This window comes from Ambystoma mexicanum, chromosome 7p (genome assembly GCF_040938575.1).
Source record: "Ambystoma mexicanum isolate Mex_15411 chromosome 7p, UKY_AmexF1_1, whole genome shotgun sequence".
NCBI lineage: Eukaryota > Metazoa > Chordata > Amphibia > Caudata > Ambystomatidae > Ambystoma > Ambystoma mexicanum.
The window spans coordinates 726,781,636-726,795,433 of NC_090939.1; the positions used below are offsets into that span (position 1 = coordinate 726,781,636).

At 45.6% G+C, this 13,798-nt stretch overlaps 1 protein-coding gene across 7 annotated transcripts in view; it reads left to right on the forward strand.

Moving 5' to 3' along the window:
- The window catches only part of REPS2 (RALBP1 associated Eps domain containing 2), a 1,712,589-nt gene that overhangs the window by 1,599,119 nt on the left and 99,672 nt on the right, over window positions 1-13,798 (forward strand). For all 7 annotated transcript variants that reach the window (XM_069636810.1, XM_069636815.1, XM_069636811.1 and 4 more), the window contains one exon: window positions 6,981-7,086. In XM_069636810.1, coding sequence (XP_069492911.1) covers window positions 6,981-7,086 — 106 coding nt within the window. The remainder of the gene's footprint in view (window positions 1-6,980; window positions 7,087-13,798) is intronic.

A 13,798-nucleotide genomic window follows, 5' to 3' on the forward strand; every position in this document is an offset into this window, starting at 1 on the left:
ACTGCCCTCCCCTGTCCACATGGAGAGAGGTCACCCCATGGTGATGACATTGTCAGATTCATCACAGTACGTAACTCAGTCTCTTGTAAGGATAGCATGTGACTCATTGTTTTCCATTCTTAGAGTTTTGCAGGTTCTGAAAGGGTTAACCAATATGTTTTCCACATGCCAGTTCATTGTTTGAGTGTGATATTTAAATTCGGTATTGACTTTCCCATGGCAGCTCCCTTCCAGCTTTTACATTTCTGTTTTTTGTGGTTGCAACCACTGAACGTATTTTTCCTGCTCTCAATTACCTCAGCTAGAAGAGGGAGTGCGCTCCAGGCATTGTCATGCAAATTTCTCTGTTGGTTCTTTTCCCAGGAAAACTTGACCCAGACCCTTGACACTTCTGAAAGTGGTGTTGGATTTTTGCCTGCCTCAAAAGATTCAGCTTCCTGTTTTTTATCTCCACCCTATAACAGGATCAGGAGCTTTGCTCTATCGGGGAGGGGGACTTGGACCCCTTTTAACATGGGTTTGGCAGCCTACTGGGTGTATGCCAGAGACGATCCTACCCCAATGGCAGGATGAGAGGGTTGAGGGGCCCCAGTCCTTGGATTCCCTCTTGGTGCTTGGAATACAGGTGAGCTTGGTACTGCTATCTGTTACATCATGCCTTGCAACCGCTGGTCTTGCAAAAGTCCTTACTACTCTATTACAGGACTACCAACTCCAGAATACAGTTCCTAGTCAGTGAAGATCTCCATGAAACGGAACACTGATACTGCACCCCAGTATCACTACCATTATCACCTCTGGGGTGTATCGGCCAGAACGTGGACTTCCCAAGGCAGCAGGATGGCGATGTGAGAGGCCAGAAAAGATGGGACATAGCTTCAACAGCACAACAACTGCTGTGAGAAAAGAGGGCTAAAGGGGAGTTTTAAAGATTTGCAACCCTGTAACCTGGCCCCAGGGAAAATAGAGGAGTGAGATTGCCCCAAGAGGTCAGGTGGGAGCAAGGACCAATGTGAAAGGGTAGGAAACAAGTGAACAGGAATGCCTGGGTATAAAGGACATAAGTGGGCAACAGGTGTTTGGGTGAGGTCCAGGGGGAAGTTGATGGACTGAGAGGCGAGGCGGAGGAGGGAACATGGAAGAGAATGCTGGGGACATGTTGGAGATTGTGGAACTGAGTACAGGTGAGGTAATGAGTGTCAGAGGGGTGGCACCAAGTGTGAGGGATTTGTGAGATTGTTGTGAGTTTGTATTGTAATAGTTGATGGGGTGAGGAGAGGAGAGTTAAAAAGAGGAAAGAGAGAAAGTGTAGAGTGGGTTTATACAGTGAGACTAAGTGTGTTGAAGCGAAGGGGAAATAGAGAGGAGTTTGATGTAAAAAGTAGAGGTTGGTTTATGGGAGGGAGAAGTAGCAGGAGGGAAAGAGAGGGTCATGCAGAACGTGTAAAACATTGGAGGGGCAGACAGGAAAGCAAGAGAGAGGGAGGGTGCTGGGAGAGAGAGTAGATAGAAGGGCAAGGAAGACCAGAGAGGGACGCAGGAAAGAGGGAGAATGTGAGAGGAGGCGGGTGGGTGAGAAAGAACAGAAAGGGATGTAGTAGAGAGAGAAAGGTAAGGGAGACTGGAGGGGAAATTAGGCGAGAGAGAAGGTGAGGTGGTAAGAAAGGAGAAGGGAGTAGTAGGGGAGAGAGAGATTAAGAGTATGTGAGTAGGAGGAAAAGAATAGGTAGTGGAAATAAAGGGAGTGTGTGAGATAGATTGTGATCAGACACTTCACAACGTTTGTAGGTTTTGGGGAAGAGCAGAGTAAGGTGCTATTAGTAATTCCAGAAGGTAGTTGGATAGAGTAGTCTACCACCTTTAGGACATCACTGTTGGCCCAACCTGATATTGGACAGTAGGGTTTACCTGGTTCTAATAGCGGCTCTACAACTTGGAAGCACAAACGCCTGTGTTTGGGTGGAGGGGAGCCGACAGAAGATTGTGGATTACTCCAGGAACTCCTAGTAGTCTGGCCCCACCTACTGCAGTCCGGTTTAAAAGCAGTTGTGATCATTGACAATAAAATGCTTGAACTTATTTGAATGGGTTGTACAATTCTTGAGACCTTTTGTAAAAACTCTAACCCTTCCAAATTAGAGGAGATTTTTCACCATCTGTCCCAAAAAGGAATGGTTTCTGTGTGCCTCACACAACAAACATCAGGAAAGATATCACATGACCATCTCCATTGTTGGGGCCTGAGTAGGCAAGGAAGAAGACTTTGTCTAGCTAGATCAGTGGTATTGAAATTGTTTCATACCTCCTCCCATCCCACCTTTAGTAAAAATATTGTTTCTGCCCCCCACCACACTTAGGGGTTGCAGCTCCCCACCCCTCTAAGGGACCCAAAGGATGTCCAGGGGGGGTTCAGGCTCTTCAAAATATAAGCAGATTATCTACTGCTTATATTATTTATTAAAAGCAGTTGCTTAATCCTTTAAAAACAATATTATAAACAGTCATCTTAATCCCCTTTTTAAAGACACTAACGCCTCCACCTCAGGACATCCTTCAGGCTCACCTAGCTGCACCAGGCCCCCAGTTCGAAGACCACTGGTCTAGATGGATCGTTCTTTGCATTTACGATTGCTGCGACATTGCAGGAAAGGAGGTAGCAACAGTCTCAGGATGCATTCCTCAGAGCGATGTCAGACTACTCTATGCTTCATGGAGATTTTCCAGTCTTGGATGGTTGCCATGTAGGATTCTTTTCATTTCACACTTTAGAAAACCAATACTGCCTGGGCTCATTGTCAGGCCTGTTTTTGTCTGTGTTGTTCTTCAAATTTTCTTGGTTTAGTGGATGGTGCTCACTTTCACCCTACCCCTCTCCCACCAGATTCTGCATTGCTTTGGAAATCCAAATAAGATGAGGAATTTCTGGGAGGAGCAATCCATTAGAAGAACAAATGATCTCTCTGATGGATTATCCTCCCACAGATTCCTCATCGCCCTCCCAGCCTTCCTCGCATTCATGCAGCTTGTTATATCCGTTTCTGCATTCCCTTAGCTGCTGAGAAAAGGGGGAAAGGTAGAACTGGGGTCATAGAGAGCAGCATGCACGATGTAGACCATGCATGGTGTCCCTTCAGCAGTCATGGAGCAAGTGACGCTTAGGGGACCCGGTGCAGAACCTCATTGCACCCCCGGTGGCTGAAGATTTTTGAAGACAGCTAGAGCTGGGGAATATACATAAAATGAGGAATCTTGTCAGGGGACAATCCATCAGACAGCAAATTACTGAATGCAAGCCATGTGTTTGTTGTTTCTGAATTGGATTATTACACCACTTAGGAACGGAAGCAATCCAGCATGGAGCACTATACAAAAAGGTGATGATATTATTAAGCTTGTATTAATGAACAAAGGATTGATATGTACAGGTTAGCAGTAATGGCTAGACTGCTGAACTGCCCCATATTGGATTTGTGATGTGTAAGTGTAACTAATCTGCAATTCAGTGTGTAAGGGTGCATAAGCCTGGAGGCACCCACATTGATGAAGGTAGGGGGCTCTTTGCCAACTGTTCATTTATTTGCTTTACAGTATGTATTTTTCATTAATGGGTTTACAGCTACAGCATAAACACATTGGCGCAAACTGTTGAATGAAAAACTAACATTACAAATGGGTAAGATCTAATGCCTTTGCTGTCTTTTATTAAATCATTGGCAATAATTTACCAGATTGCGCTGTGTATTAATTTGAAAGGCACTTGGTTTTATCTCACCTTAATCTTATTTGAAGTTTGCATAGTTGTATTTGTTTAGTAAATACCATCAGCATTGTAACATTGACACGTGTAATTAACACAATAGGTCTGTTTTGAGAGAGCTTTAGCAGTCTGCCAGAAAACATGAAGACCCATTTTAGGGGACTCCTGGTGTTAATCAGCTATTCTGTGTTGCATAACAAGAGCATCGTGGTGAAAGCTGTGTTGCATTTGCAGCCGTTTTGTAGAAGTGAGTTTAACTGTTTAGGTTCAGGAGACAAATGTTGAATGTTGCTTTTGAGAGTGTGTTTTGTTACATTCTGCTTCATACATTGATGTGTTTACCACTTTTGTGTTGCATTACCATGTGGTTAAAGAATATATTAACATGGCTCCCATTCCACAGCAACTATAGACTCTGTGATGCATAGAGTGCTCTTCATTGGACCAGTGCATCTTAACTAAATCAGTATTTTCACAAATGCCATCTTGGAATGGTATGGAATGGTAGGACATACCTGACGGTGAGTGTGTGTCACAGGTCTCTGATGAGGTTTCTATTTAGTGTGAGTTTCCTTGAGTGCGATAACGTTCAGCTGCCACACTATTAATGAATGAAACACCTGGTTTACAGTTGGCATTTAGTACTCTTCGGTAACATACACTAGATACTGTTTTCATCCTATTTCTATGAAACACATTGTTTATTAAACAATGTTACATTGTTAATAATATGTAATACAAACATTACCATTGGAGCATTAGAGGCAATGAGTGCACCTCAAAGGGACTTTTTTCTTAGTTTTTACAAAATAATTTGCAAGGCAAAAGCAGTCCTTGCAAATTCTTAAAAATACCACAAGTCCTGCAAGTAGAGTTCCTTAGTTTTCATATTCGTCTTAAGAGGAGTTCACTTGCCATATAGATGTTGGCGAAAGAAAATTTACAAGTGCTTTCTGTGATATGCTGCATGTCACTATGAGCACACTTCATATGTTAGCACAATGCTGCCACTCAGAGGCCAGCCACACAGAGTGAAACATTTTCTTTTTGCTATTTACTGCAAACAAAGTTTGTTTGCCATAAATGTAAAATAAAAATTTTTAACATACCTGTACTCACCAGCAAGGTCGAGTATCATGAAAATGACACTCAACCTTCATAAAATCTCCTCGACTTTGTGAGTGGGTGAGGCACTTTTGCAAGCTCTGAAATGACCTGCTGGACTGGCCCTGCAGAATCTAGCTGATGACAGAAAGCTTTTAAGCTACATTCGGCCATCCAGAAGTAAACATTTAAGGACCCCTTGAGTAAATGTTTCCATGGCGCTTTACAAAAAGCTTTCTTAGTGATATTTCTCATCAATTACGCGTACTGATCAAGAATTTTCAAAGTACAACAAGTTGGTATATAGCGCCAAGAGCCCATGCATATGACAACAGTGCATGGTATACAAACCCAATAACATAAAATTATATAGATGGACCTGTTTCTATAAAAAATGTCAAATGCAGTGGGATTGTGTGTTTTCTCACCACCATGTCAATCCAGTCAACTCCCTTTCTAATCCATTTTAAGTGAAAATCTAACATTGTTTACAAGAAGAAACCAGCAGTGTCCAATCGTACAACAGGGATTCATGAGTAAGCAAATGAGACCTGGCTGATTTCTGGAGTATGCATAATGGGTGCAGGTCAGAAATGGTAAAATGCCAATAAGGCTCCGGAAAAAACATGGAGCTTGGCAATTTGACAGACATTATGATGTGGAAGCATTCCGAATTATCTTTAAGGAAAAATCTACAATATGAAGAGCTGGCAAAACCATTATGTCTCTTTTTTGAAATGTAGAGAGTTAGCTTTTTTTTTTTTTTTACATATAGGGTCTTAAAGACAAATCTTACTGTGTAAATTTGGGAAAGTCTAACACTGCCTCTGCAAGTGCTTGTTCTTTTTTGGCTCTGCTTAATTATATATGTACCCACTGTGTGTCAGCACCCCCCAGTATTGATTTCTAAAGAGCTTCAGGAGCACAAGCAGATTATGACATGACACAATGCAAAGCCGGTGTTACAACTCGTGTATTGTAAATGAGAGGTTTACATATTCCAAAATGAAATATTATTTTTTATATGAGAGACGAGTATTTACATTCCTAAGCAACATATGAAGTGGCTGGCCATAGAGGCATGGTCTAGCCTATTAAGAGACCAGTGGGGGAGGGGTAAGCGTTCCTTTCATGCATCCACAGGGCCCCAAGGTCAACTTGGGCAGATCAGTTCTACCTTTGGATACCTTGCTGATGGTTGCGGCTACTTTTCTTGACTAGGGTGTTACATATGCCTGCGCCCAACTAGTAAGTTAGATCTGTGGGGACTGGGTCCGTTGTAAGTACTCCCTGCATTGAATGCAGGGGTGGAAGTGGAAAAAAGGAACTAGTGGTACTCTGGCTGCATCCAAAAAGGAGGGTGTGCGATGGTCGGACAGATGGCTGGGAGGGTGGGGTGAATCGAAGGGGGGCCTGATTTACCAGGATCACAAACCTTGACTCAAATAGTTGGATGTCAAGGTCTATACAGTTATTATGTCTTATAGAGTTTACTTACAAAAAACAAATTGCATAATAAAGTAATATGGCAGCATGTATATCACTACAGCAACATGTTAAGCCAAAATAATATCATTGTGGCTTTAATTTTCACATCCTGAATGGTAAACTGTAAGTCCCAGAATGCAAGATAATGCCAACCTGAAAAATCTAGTTAACCTCACGGTACTTTCAGTGATTTCAGACATGTAATAATAGAAGTTGTGTAATAAACAAAGATAGATATGCAGATTCTTTCTCACAAACTTCCAGCACGTTGTTATTCATGATGTTGAAAACATTTGATAGGTGACTTAAAGCAACTTTATTGTTTTGCATAATAAGATAGTAGACATCATGGATATAAACACATTTTTAAATGGGCGCTTTGTGGTACACTGTCACAGATTTGCAAGCTAACTGGTGTTTTATGAGCTCTTTGAGTTGGACATTTTCCGATTCTACATTTGGCTCAGAAGAAAGACAAAGGGTCAAGGACATATTTGTTGAGCCTTTGAATTAAAGGTACACTCTGTAACAATTAAAATAACTAGTGGTACGACGTACCAATTATTTATATTACACTTCTATCTCTTATTGAATGGGTTTTTACTTTTATTTGTCTATCTTTCCCTTGCAGGCAGCCCTCGAAGCAGAAGAGAGCCATTCAGACGGCAATTGGTAAAAACAAAGAGGCCAACGCTGTGCTCGCAAGACTGAACAGCGAGCTCCAGCAGCAGCTTAAGGTGAAGTATGCACTGAACATCTAATTTACAAGCCCTGGCGCGGTCTCCCGCACACGGATCGGGTGCCCCTTTACACAGATAAAAATAGCAGCTACATTCCTAGGCACTGTTGGGCAGGTTCGGGTTCTCCTTAGGTTGGCGTGGGAGCATAGGAAGAAGGTGGAGGCAAAGCATCTCAGAAAACCAGTGGCTTTAATGCAGAAGCCCTGCTTTTTGGAATTCTTAAAAGGCAGGTGTTGTATTTCAGCTCCCTGCTGCAGGCACCACGTGCAAGTCTGACCATGCATAGCAGGGCTAGCCCCTACTGCAGCCCCTTAACCATTGGAATACATCAAAATACACATTATTACCTCAAATAGTGTTGACGAACACAATTATTTGGGGGAAAACACAACAATCAACTTTATTGGAGTCATCCTAACGGGCGGTCCTAGCCCTGCTCAGGCCACAAGTATGGCTGGCCTACAAATACTTTTCTGGGTGGCTTTGCCATTCCTGTGTTTATATAGTTAATTTTAAAACCGGAGAGCTCTCCTCACTTCAGTTTCTGTTCTTGCGAGAATGGCCCGCCCTGGTATCCGACTGCCAGTCCAGTCACACCTATATTATTTCAATGGAGAGAAGCAGGCCACTGCAATCAGTTGTTGAGAAGTCCCAACTGTCTCTAGTGGTGTCAGTGCCCATCTCACCCCATCCTGGCTCATGCAGCCAGCGGGTAGAGCTCACGGCAGGACCGCAGCATGCCTCCTTCTCTAGGACCGCCCTTGTAACTCCTCCATGCTTTGGGGTGGCCCCCCAATGCTCCCACGAGCGAATCCCTACTTTCATCATATCATGCTCACCATCTCCCTTTACGAGTATCCTCCTTTAGCCAGCACTCAGCGCATACCCAAGTTAAAAAGATCTGTATCCTCGTCAGACAGGTGAACCCCGTCCTTTGAAAAATACACTGGGCCCTCTCGCACAACAACCGGTGACGGGCGAAACCCAGTCCTTCCTGCTTCATAAAGCTCTCCATGCTTTTCTTCAGGCATCTCCTAGACTTTTCCATGGTCGTGTTTGATCCTGCTCCTTGCCACACACTTCTTGGTAGCACCTCAGACCACACAATCTCAGATTTCGGGAGCATGCACCCTAATATTTTGATGCCCTCCTGCATGTCCTTCAATAACCGACCTCTACCCAGGTGTGCGAGGTCATTCCCTCCGAGGTGCACAATAAGCATATTAGGTGCTCCAAACCTTTCCAGCTGCCTGCACACACACGGAAGCAATGTATGCCATAAATGGACCCATCTTTTTGGCCACACCCATGCTTGCCTCTCCGTTTGCGTGATGGAGTTACCAGTGATCCACACTGTGTGACCTGCTGGTCTCAAAACAAACAAAACCATACATTTTTCCTCCATTTTATACTTCAACCGCCACCCATGTACCTGTCCATGCACCTGCCCCACATTTCTTAAAGCCTTCTTTCCTCCCTCCTAAAAACACCCCCACCCCAACACGTGCTGGAAACCACACTACTGGAAAGCTGTGGTGGCTGCCCCTTTTCTGAGCCCATGCGAGGACCAACCACCCCTTTCACATCCCACTTTATTTAATGCTGCTGCCAACCATCTGCAGAACTGAAACAGCGTTAATGGGGAACCATCCTTGTGTACTAGCAGGTATTCTCCCCCCGGTGGCCTAGCCAACATGTCACATGAAAGCAACCAGGTGGAGCAACTCTCCTGGTCTGCAGCCCCGTATAACTCTATACGGATCCCTCTCCCTTCCTAATCTGTTTTTGACTTCCTTAATCTTATCCTTGCACTCATCTTTGTGAAAGTCACATCCACTGTTCTCAGTTCCCTTCCTGATTTATCATTCTTACCAGTTGCGACCAGTTCACTCACTCGTAGTGCCCCAAAAAACGCCACTGCAAAGACGACCCTAAAAAGTGTCACTTCAAAACCGTTTAAACAAGCCCCCTGTATTGCACCCGGTAGTTTTACTAGTACCTTATAATCCATGGGTTTGCGACCCTCCTTCTGGGGTCCTTCTAACTTTCCCCAACCTTTCAGGCTGGCACACACCGTGCAGCCCTTAGTGGGGTCACCTGCTCCCCTTAATTTAGTGTAGAAGGCTATTGCCGTCAAGTGCCCTGACACCCAGCTCCTTGTTCTCTCTTCCTTGTTAGCCCACACGAGAAATGTCTCTACTTGTTCCTCCAGCACTATCTCTGTGCATCCCATCTCCTGTGACACACTCACAAACTTATTGTAGCCTTTCTGGTATCTGGACCAGACTCCTGTTGTGAGCAGGGGCTCCCCGAGTGTCGGGTCCACGAGACCAGTTGCCAACATTTCCGTTGTGAACTCCATCCCCTGTTGTGCCTGTGGATGGGCATCCGAAACATTTCCCACTGAAAATCAGAGAGAGCGCCAGCTGCAATATTAACAGTACCTGGTACATGGCACGCCCTAAACTCAATGTTCTGGTACAGACAAACCTCCACCAACTTTCTGAACAGTCCCAGTACCACTGGGCATGAGGCAGATTTCAGATTAATGGCCTGAATGGCAGACATGTTGTCCGAACAAAAGCGGACCTTCCAGTTGCACAATTTACCTGGCCACAGCAGGAGGGCTATTACAATTGGGAATAGTTCTACTGTCATGATGTTACCGAATCTCCCCTTTTTCTGCCACTGTGTAGGCCACTTCTGCGTGAACCACTGTGAGCCCAAGATAACCCTGAAACCTTCCTTCCTGCAGCGTCAGAGTACAACTGTAACTCTTTGCTGGTCACCCGCAGAGTCCACCACAATCTAATCCCGTTGAACGCCTGTAGGAAGCTGCACCACATGCACAGATCGTTCTTGAGAGGGGCACTCTACCTGACGTGGTGATGCTTGCGTGCCATGTCTGCTGTGGCTCTTAACAACCTTCTGGCAAATGCTCTGCCTGCTGGTACTACTCTGGCTGCGAATTTGAGCTTCCCAAGTAGTTGCTGAACTTTTTCAAGCATTGTCCTGTCCTTTGCTAAGTTGATGTCAATTTTCTCAATCGGACCATCCACCTTTTCTTTAGGTAACCTAAATGTACCCTTCCCTGTGTCAATAGGTGGAAGCTCTCAGGGTGAACCGCCAGTAGTGTAAATGCTGACTCAATGCCCACACTTGCCAAAAGTGCCTCCTTGCCTGCCTCCATCACGAGATCCATAGCCATTTCGAAAGAGGCAAGGGTCACCGAGCAGTAGTTGGGATCTAACCAATCATTGACTAACTCTCCCTTTAGGTAAGATAAATGGTGGATAAACCTCTATTTTCCCCTTTCGAATGGATTGTGTCCTCCCACGTGTTCCTCATTTTATGATAACTCGTTGTCTCCAGCTTCGCTCGAGGTCGTGGCATCGATTGTCCCTCGACGGACTCCGTACTCTGTCGACGTCACCGATGGTATAAATTGCTCGAGCCGCGCCGTTGCTTCAGTTCTGTTTTTCCGGTCACTTCGCTATCGAGAAGGGCGCACTTCAGATTTTCTGTGAAGAAAATGTTGTCATCTTGGACTCCTTCGACACCCAAGACTGGGTTCAAGAAGTGTGTAGATTGTGGATCAAAAATTTCGATCACGGATCCCCACCGGGTTTGTCTCTGGTGTCTCGGTTCCAGTCACCGAACCGACGACTGCGGTTCCTGCCAATCCATGACCGAGAAAGCTCTTCGTGAGAAGAGAGTTAAACTGTCAGTGGGGAGGGAAGCCTCTAAGAAGGCTATGTCTAAAAAACATGAGAAAGCGACTGATTCGAAGGAATCGGATCGTCATAGGCACTCCAAGAGATCTCGATCTAGGAGTGGATCGAGACACTCTTCATCATCGTCAAAAAAAAATGAAGAGGAGACATAGATCTCCCTCATCATCTTCTTCTTCAGAGTCGACCGAAGAAATTCGATGTCACACAAAATCGGATTCTCCCAGTAAATGGGAAGAATTCCGTAAAAAGATGATGGAGGTTTTCGAGAACGCGGCCCGACCCCCTCGAAAGAACCTCGAAAAAGCCATACCCCTAAGGTCGCTCCATTGGACGACAAAGGGAAGTCCAAGACTACAATGGTAAAAACCAGTAGTGTCGAGGATACTAAAAAAACTTGAGTCGACGCCAAGCCGTCGAAGACTCTTCGAGAGTCGAGCACTTCCCCGGTGGCATACAAAAAACACAAGTCGTCGAAGGCTTCGACGACTTCATCGACGCCATCGGCGTCGACCGTTTAGGCACCAAAACCAAAAACATCCTTGACGCCCGCATCAAAGTCATCGAAGACTCCTTCGACAACTTTGAAGGATTTATCAATCCCTTCGACGCGTATGGTAGAAGAAGAAAGGCGATTCACTCCTTTGCCCAGGTCAGACTTTTTTAAGTCCATGTCCTCAATTTATGAGGTATCTGGCTCAGAAGAAGACGAAGTTACTCCTTTTGGAGTTTCTTATGGCACAAAGCAAGTTCCTGAGGAACTTATTGACCAGGAATCTAGAATGAGAGACCTGAGTGATACTCTACATTCTACCAGTGGAATTGACACCTCCCCAGAATTAGAGTTTGTCAGACCTGATCCTGCAGAGCATGCAGATGCTGGGTACAGGGGTCTTATGACCAGAGTAATAGAATATATGGGTTGGGGTAACACTTCACCCGTTTTTGAACAGGATGACATGACGGATATAATTGTCAGAGGTCCTCAAAAAGATCCAGTTCTCCCCTTTCACAGGGCTCTTCAGAGAACGGTGGAGAAAAACTAGGAAAAGCCGGAGAGCATTGCTGCTGCAGATAGTAATTTCCCCAAGAAATATAGACCAGCTGGTACGGATCCCGAATACTTAAACAAGCATCCGACTCCAGAAAGTCTAGTCATTCAGGCAGCATCCACATCAAAGCAAACTGCATATCCCACTATCCCTCCAGATAGAGAGGATACAAAAGTTGATGCCTGGGCACGTAAAGTTTTCACGTCAGGCAGTATGGCCCTTAAATCGACAAATGTCACCTGTACCCTAGCCAGGTTTACCCATACCCTGTGGGACTGTATTTCGGTGGCAGCTGATCGTATTCCGGAAGGCGAGGAAAGGGAAGGCTTCCTGAATATAGTCAAAGACGGGAAGGAGGCAATGGGGGAATGTCTCCAGTCTGGACTGGATACTGCTGATAGTATCAGCAGGTCCATGGCTGCAAGCGTTGTGCTACGCAGATTTGTGTGGTTGAGGAAGTTGGGGTTTGCGCCAGATGTGCAAGCCAGACTCCTTAACATGCCCTTTGATGGCTCGAGGCTGTTTGGCAGCAAGGCTGAGGAAAGCCTAGAAAAACTTCAGACCTCGAAAGCGGCAGCTAAATCGCTTAGCGCCTCTATGAGCCAGCCTCTAAAACCCTATTCTGGCTCATCTTCCTGGAGGGGTCGTTCTTTTCGATACTACTCCTCTTTTGGTAGAGGAAGAGGACAGGCTTCTCAAAGGGGCAAAAGGAACTTCCCTCTTGAAGCACGAGGAAGAGGTGCAAAATCAGCCTCAGGAGCGGCATCTGGACCCCCAGCCACTCCTGCAGCCGCCTCCAAATCCCCCTGAGACCTTGTTACACAAAACACCCGTGGGAGGCAGGATTTCTCAGCATCTGAAGGAATGGCGGGGCATTACCTCAGATGCTTGGGCACTGGAAACAGTAGCCCAAGGTTACTGTCTCCCCTTCCTAAAAAGGCCTCCGAATCATCCACCGGGAGACAACTACGTCAAAATTCCAGATCTGCTCCTGTTGCAAGAAATTTTAACCCTGCTAGAGAAAGGTGCCGTAGAACTTGTACCTGTAGCGGAGAGGAACAGGGGTTGGTACTCCCCATATTTTCTCATTCCAAAAAAGGACAGAGGACTGAGACCCATCTTGGACTTGAGAAACTTGAACGAGTTCCTCAGGAAGGACAAGTTCAAGATGGTGACCCTTTCTCAGATCCTTCAGGCTCTCCAACTCCAACATTGGTTGGTATCATTGGACCTTCAGGATGCTTACTTTCCTGTGCCAATCCATCCAAAGCACAGAAAGCACCTGAGGTTCGCGATTAGCAATTCTCATGATCAGTTTCGAGTTCTGCCTTTCGGGTTGACCTCCGCCCCGAGGGTTTTCACCAAACTGTTGGCGGTTGTGGCAGCGAGTCTCAGGAGAGGAGGTATTCACATATATTCCTACCTGGACGATTGGTTGATCAGAGCAAGTTCTCCAGAACAAGCTCACGAACATCTTTCGATCACCTGCCACTTCCTCCACAAATTGGGCTTCTCCCTCAATTTGAAGAAGTCCCACATGATACCATCCCAGAAGCTCCAGTTTATCGGAGCAGTCTTGGACACTTCCTCGGGAAAAGCCTCGCCTCCCAAAGTGAGAGCTCTCCACATCCAGCAGATGGTAACAAAATTCCAGAATGCCCAACGTCTACCGGCCTTCGTTTTCCTCAGGTTGCTCGGCCTCATGGCATCCTGCATTTTCCTAGTACCAGAGGCCAGGTTGAGAATGAGATCCCTTCAATGGGAACTCAGAACTCAGTGGTCCCAGTTCTCAGGGAATATGTCGGATCTTCTGCAAGTCACGAGCGCAGTTGCTCAGGATCTTCTATGGTGGGCTTGCAACGACAACATTCTCAAGGGAGGGTCTTTTTGGCAACCATGGCCGGAGATAACAGTAGTGACGGATGC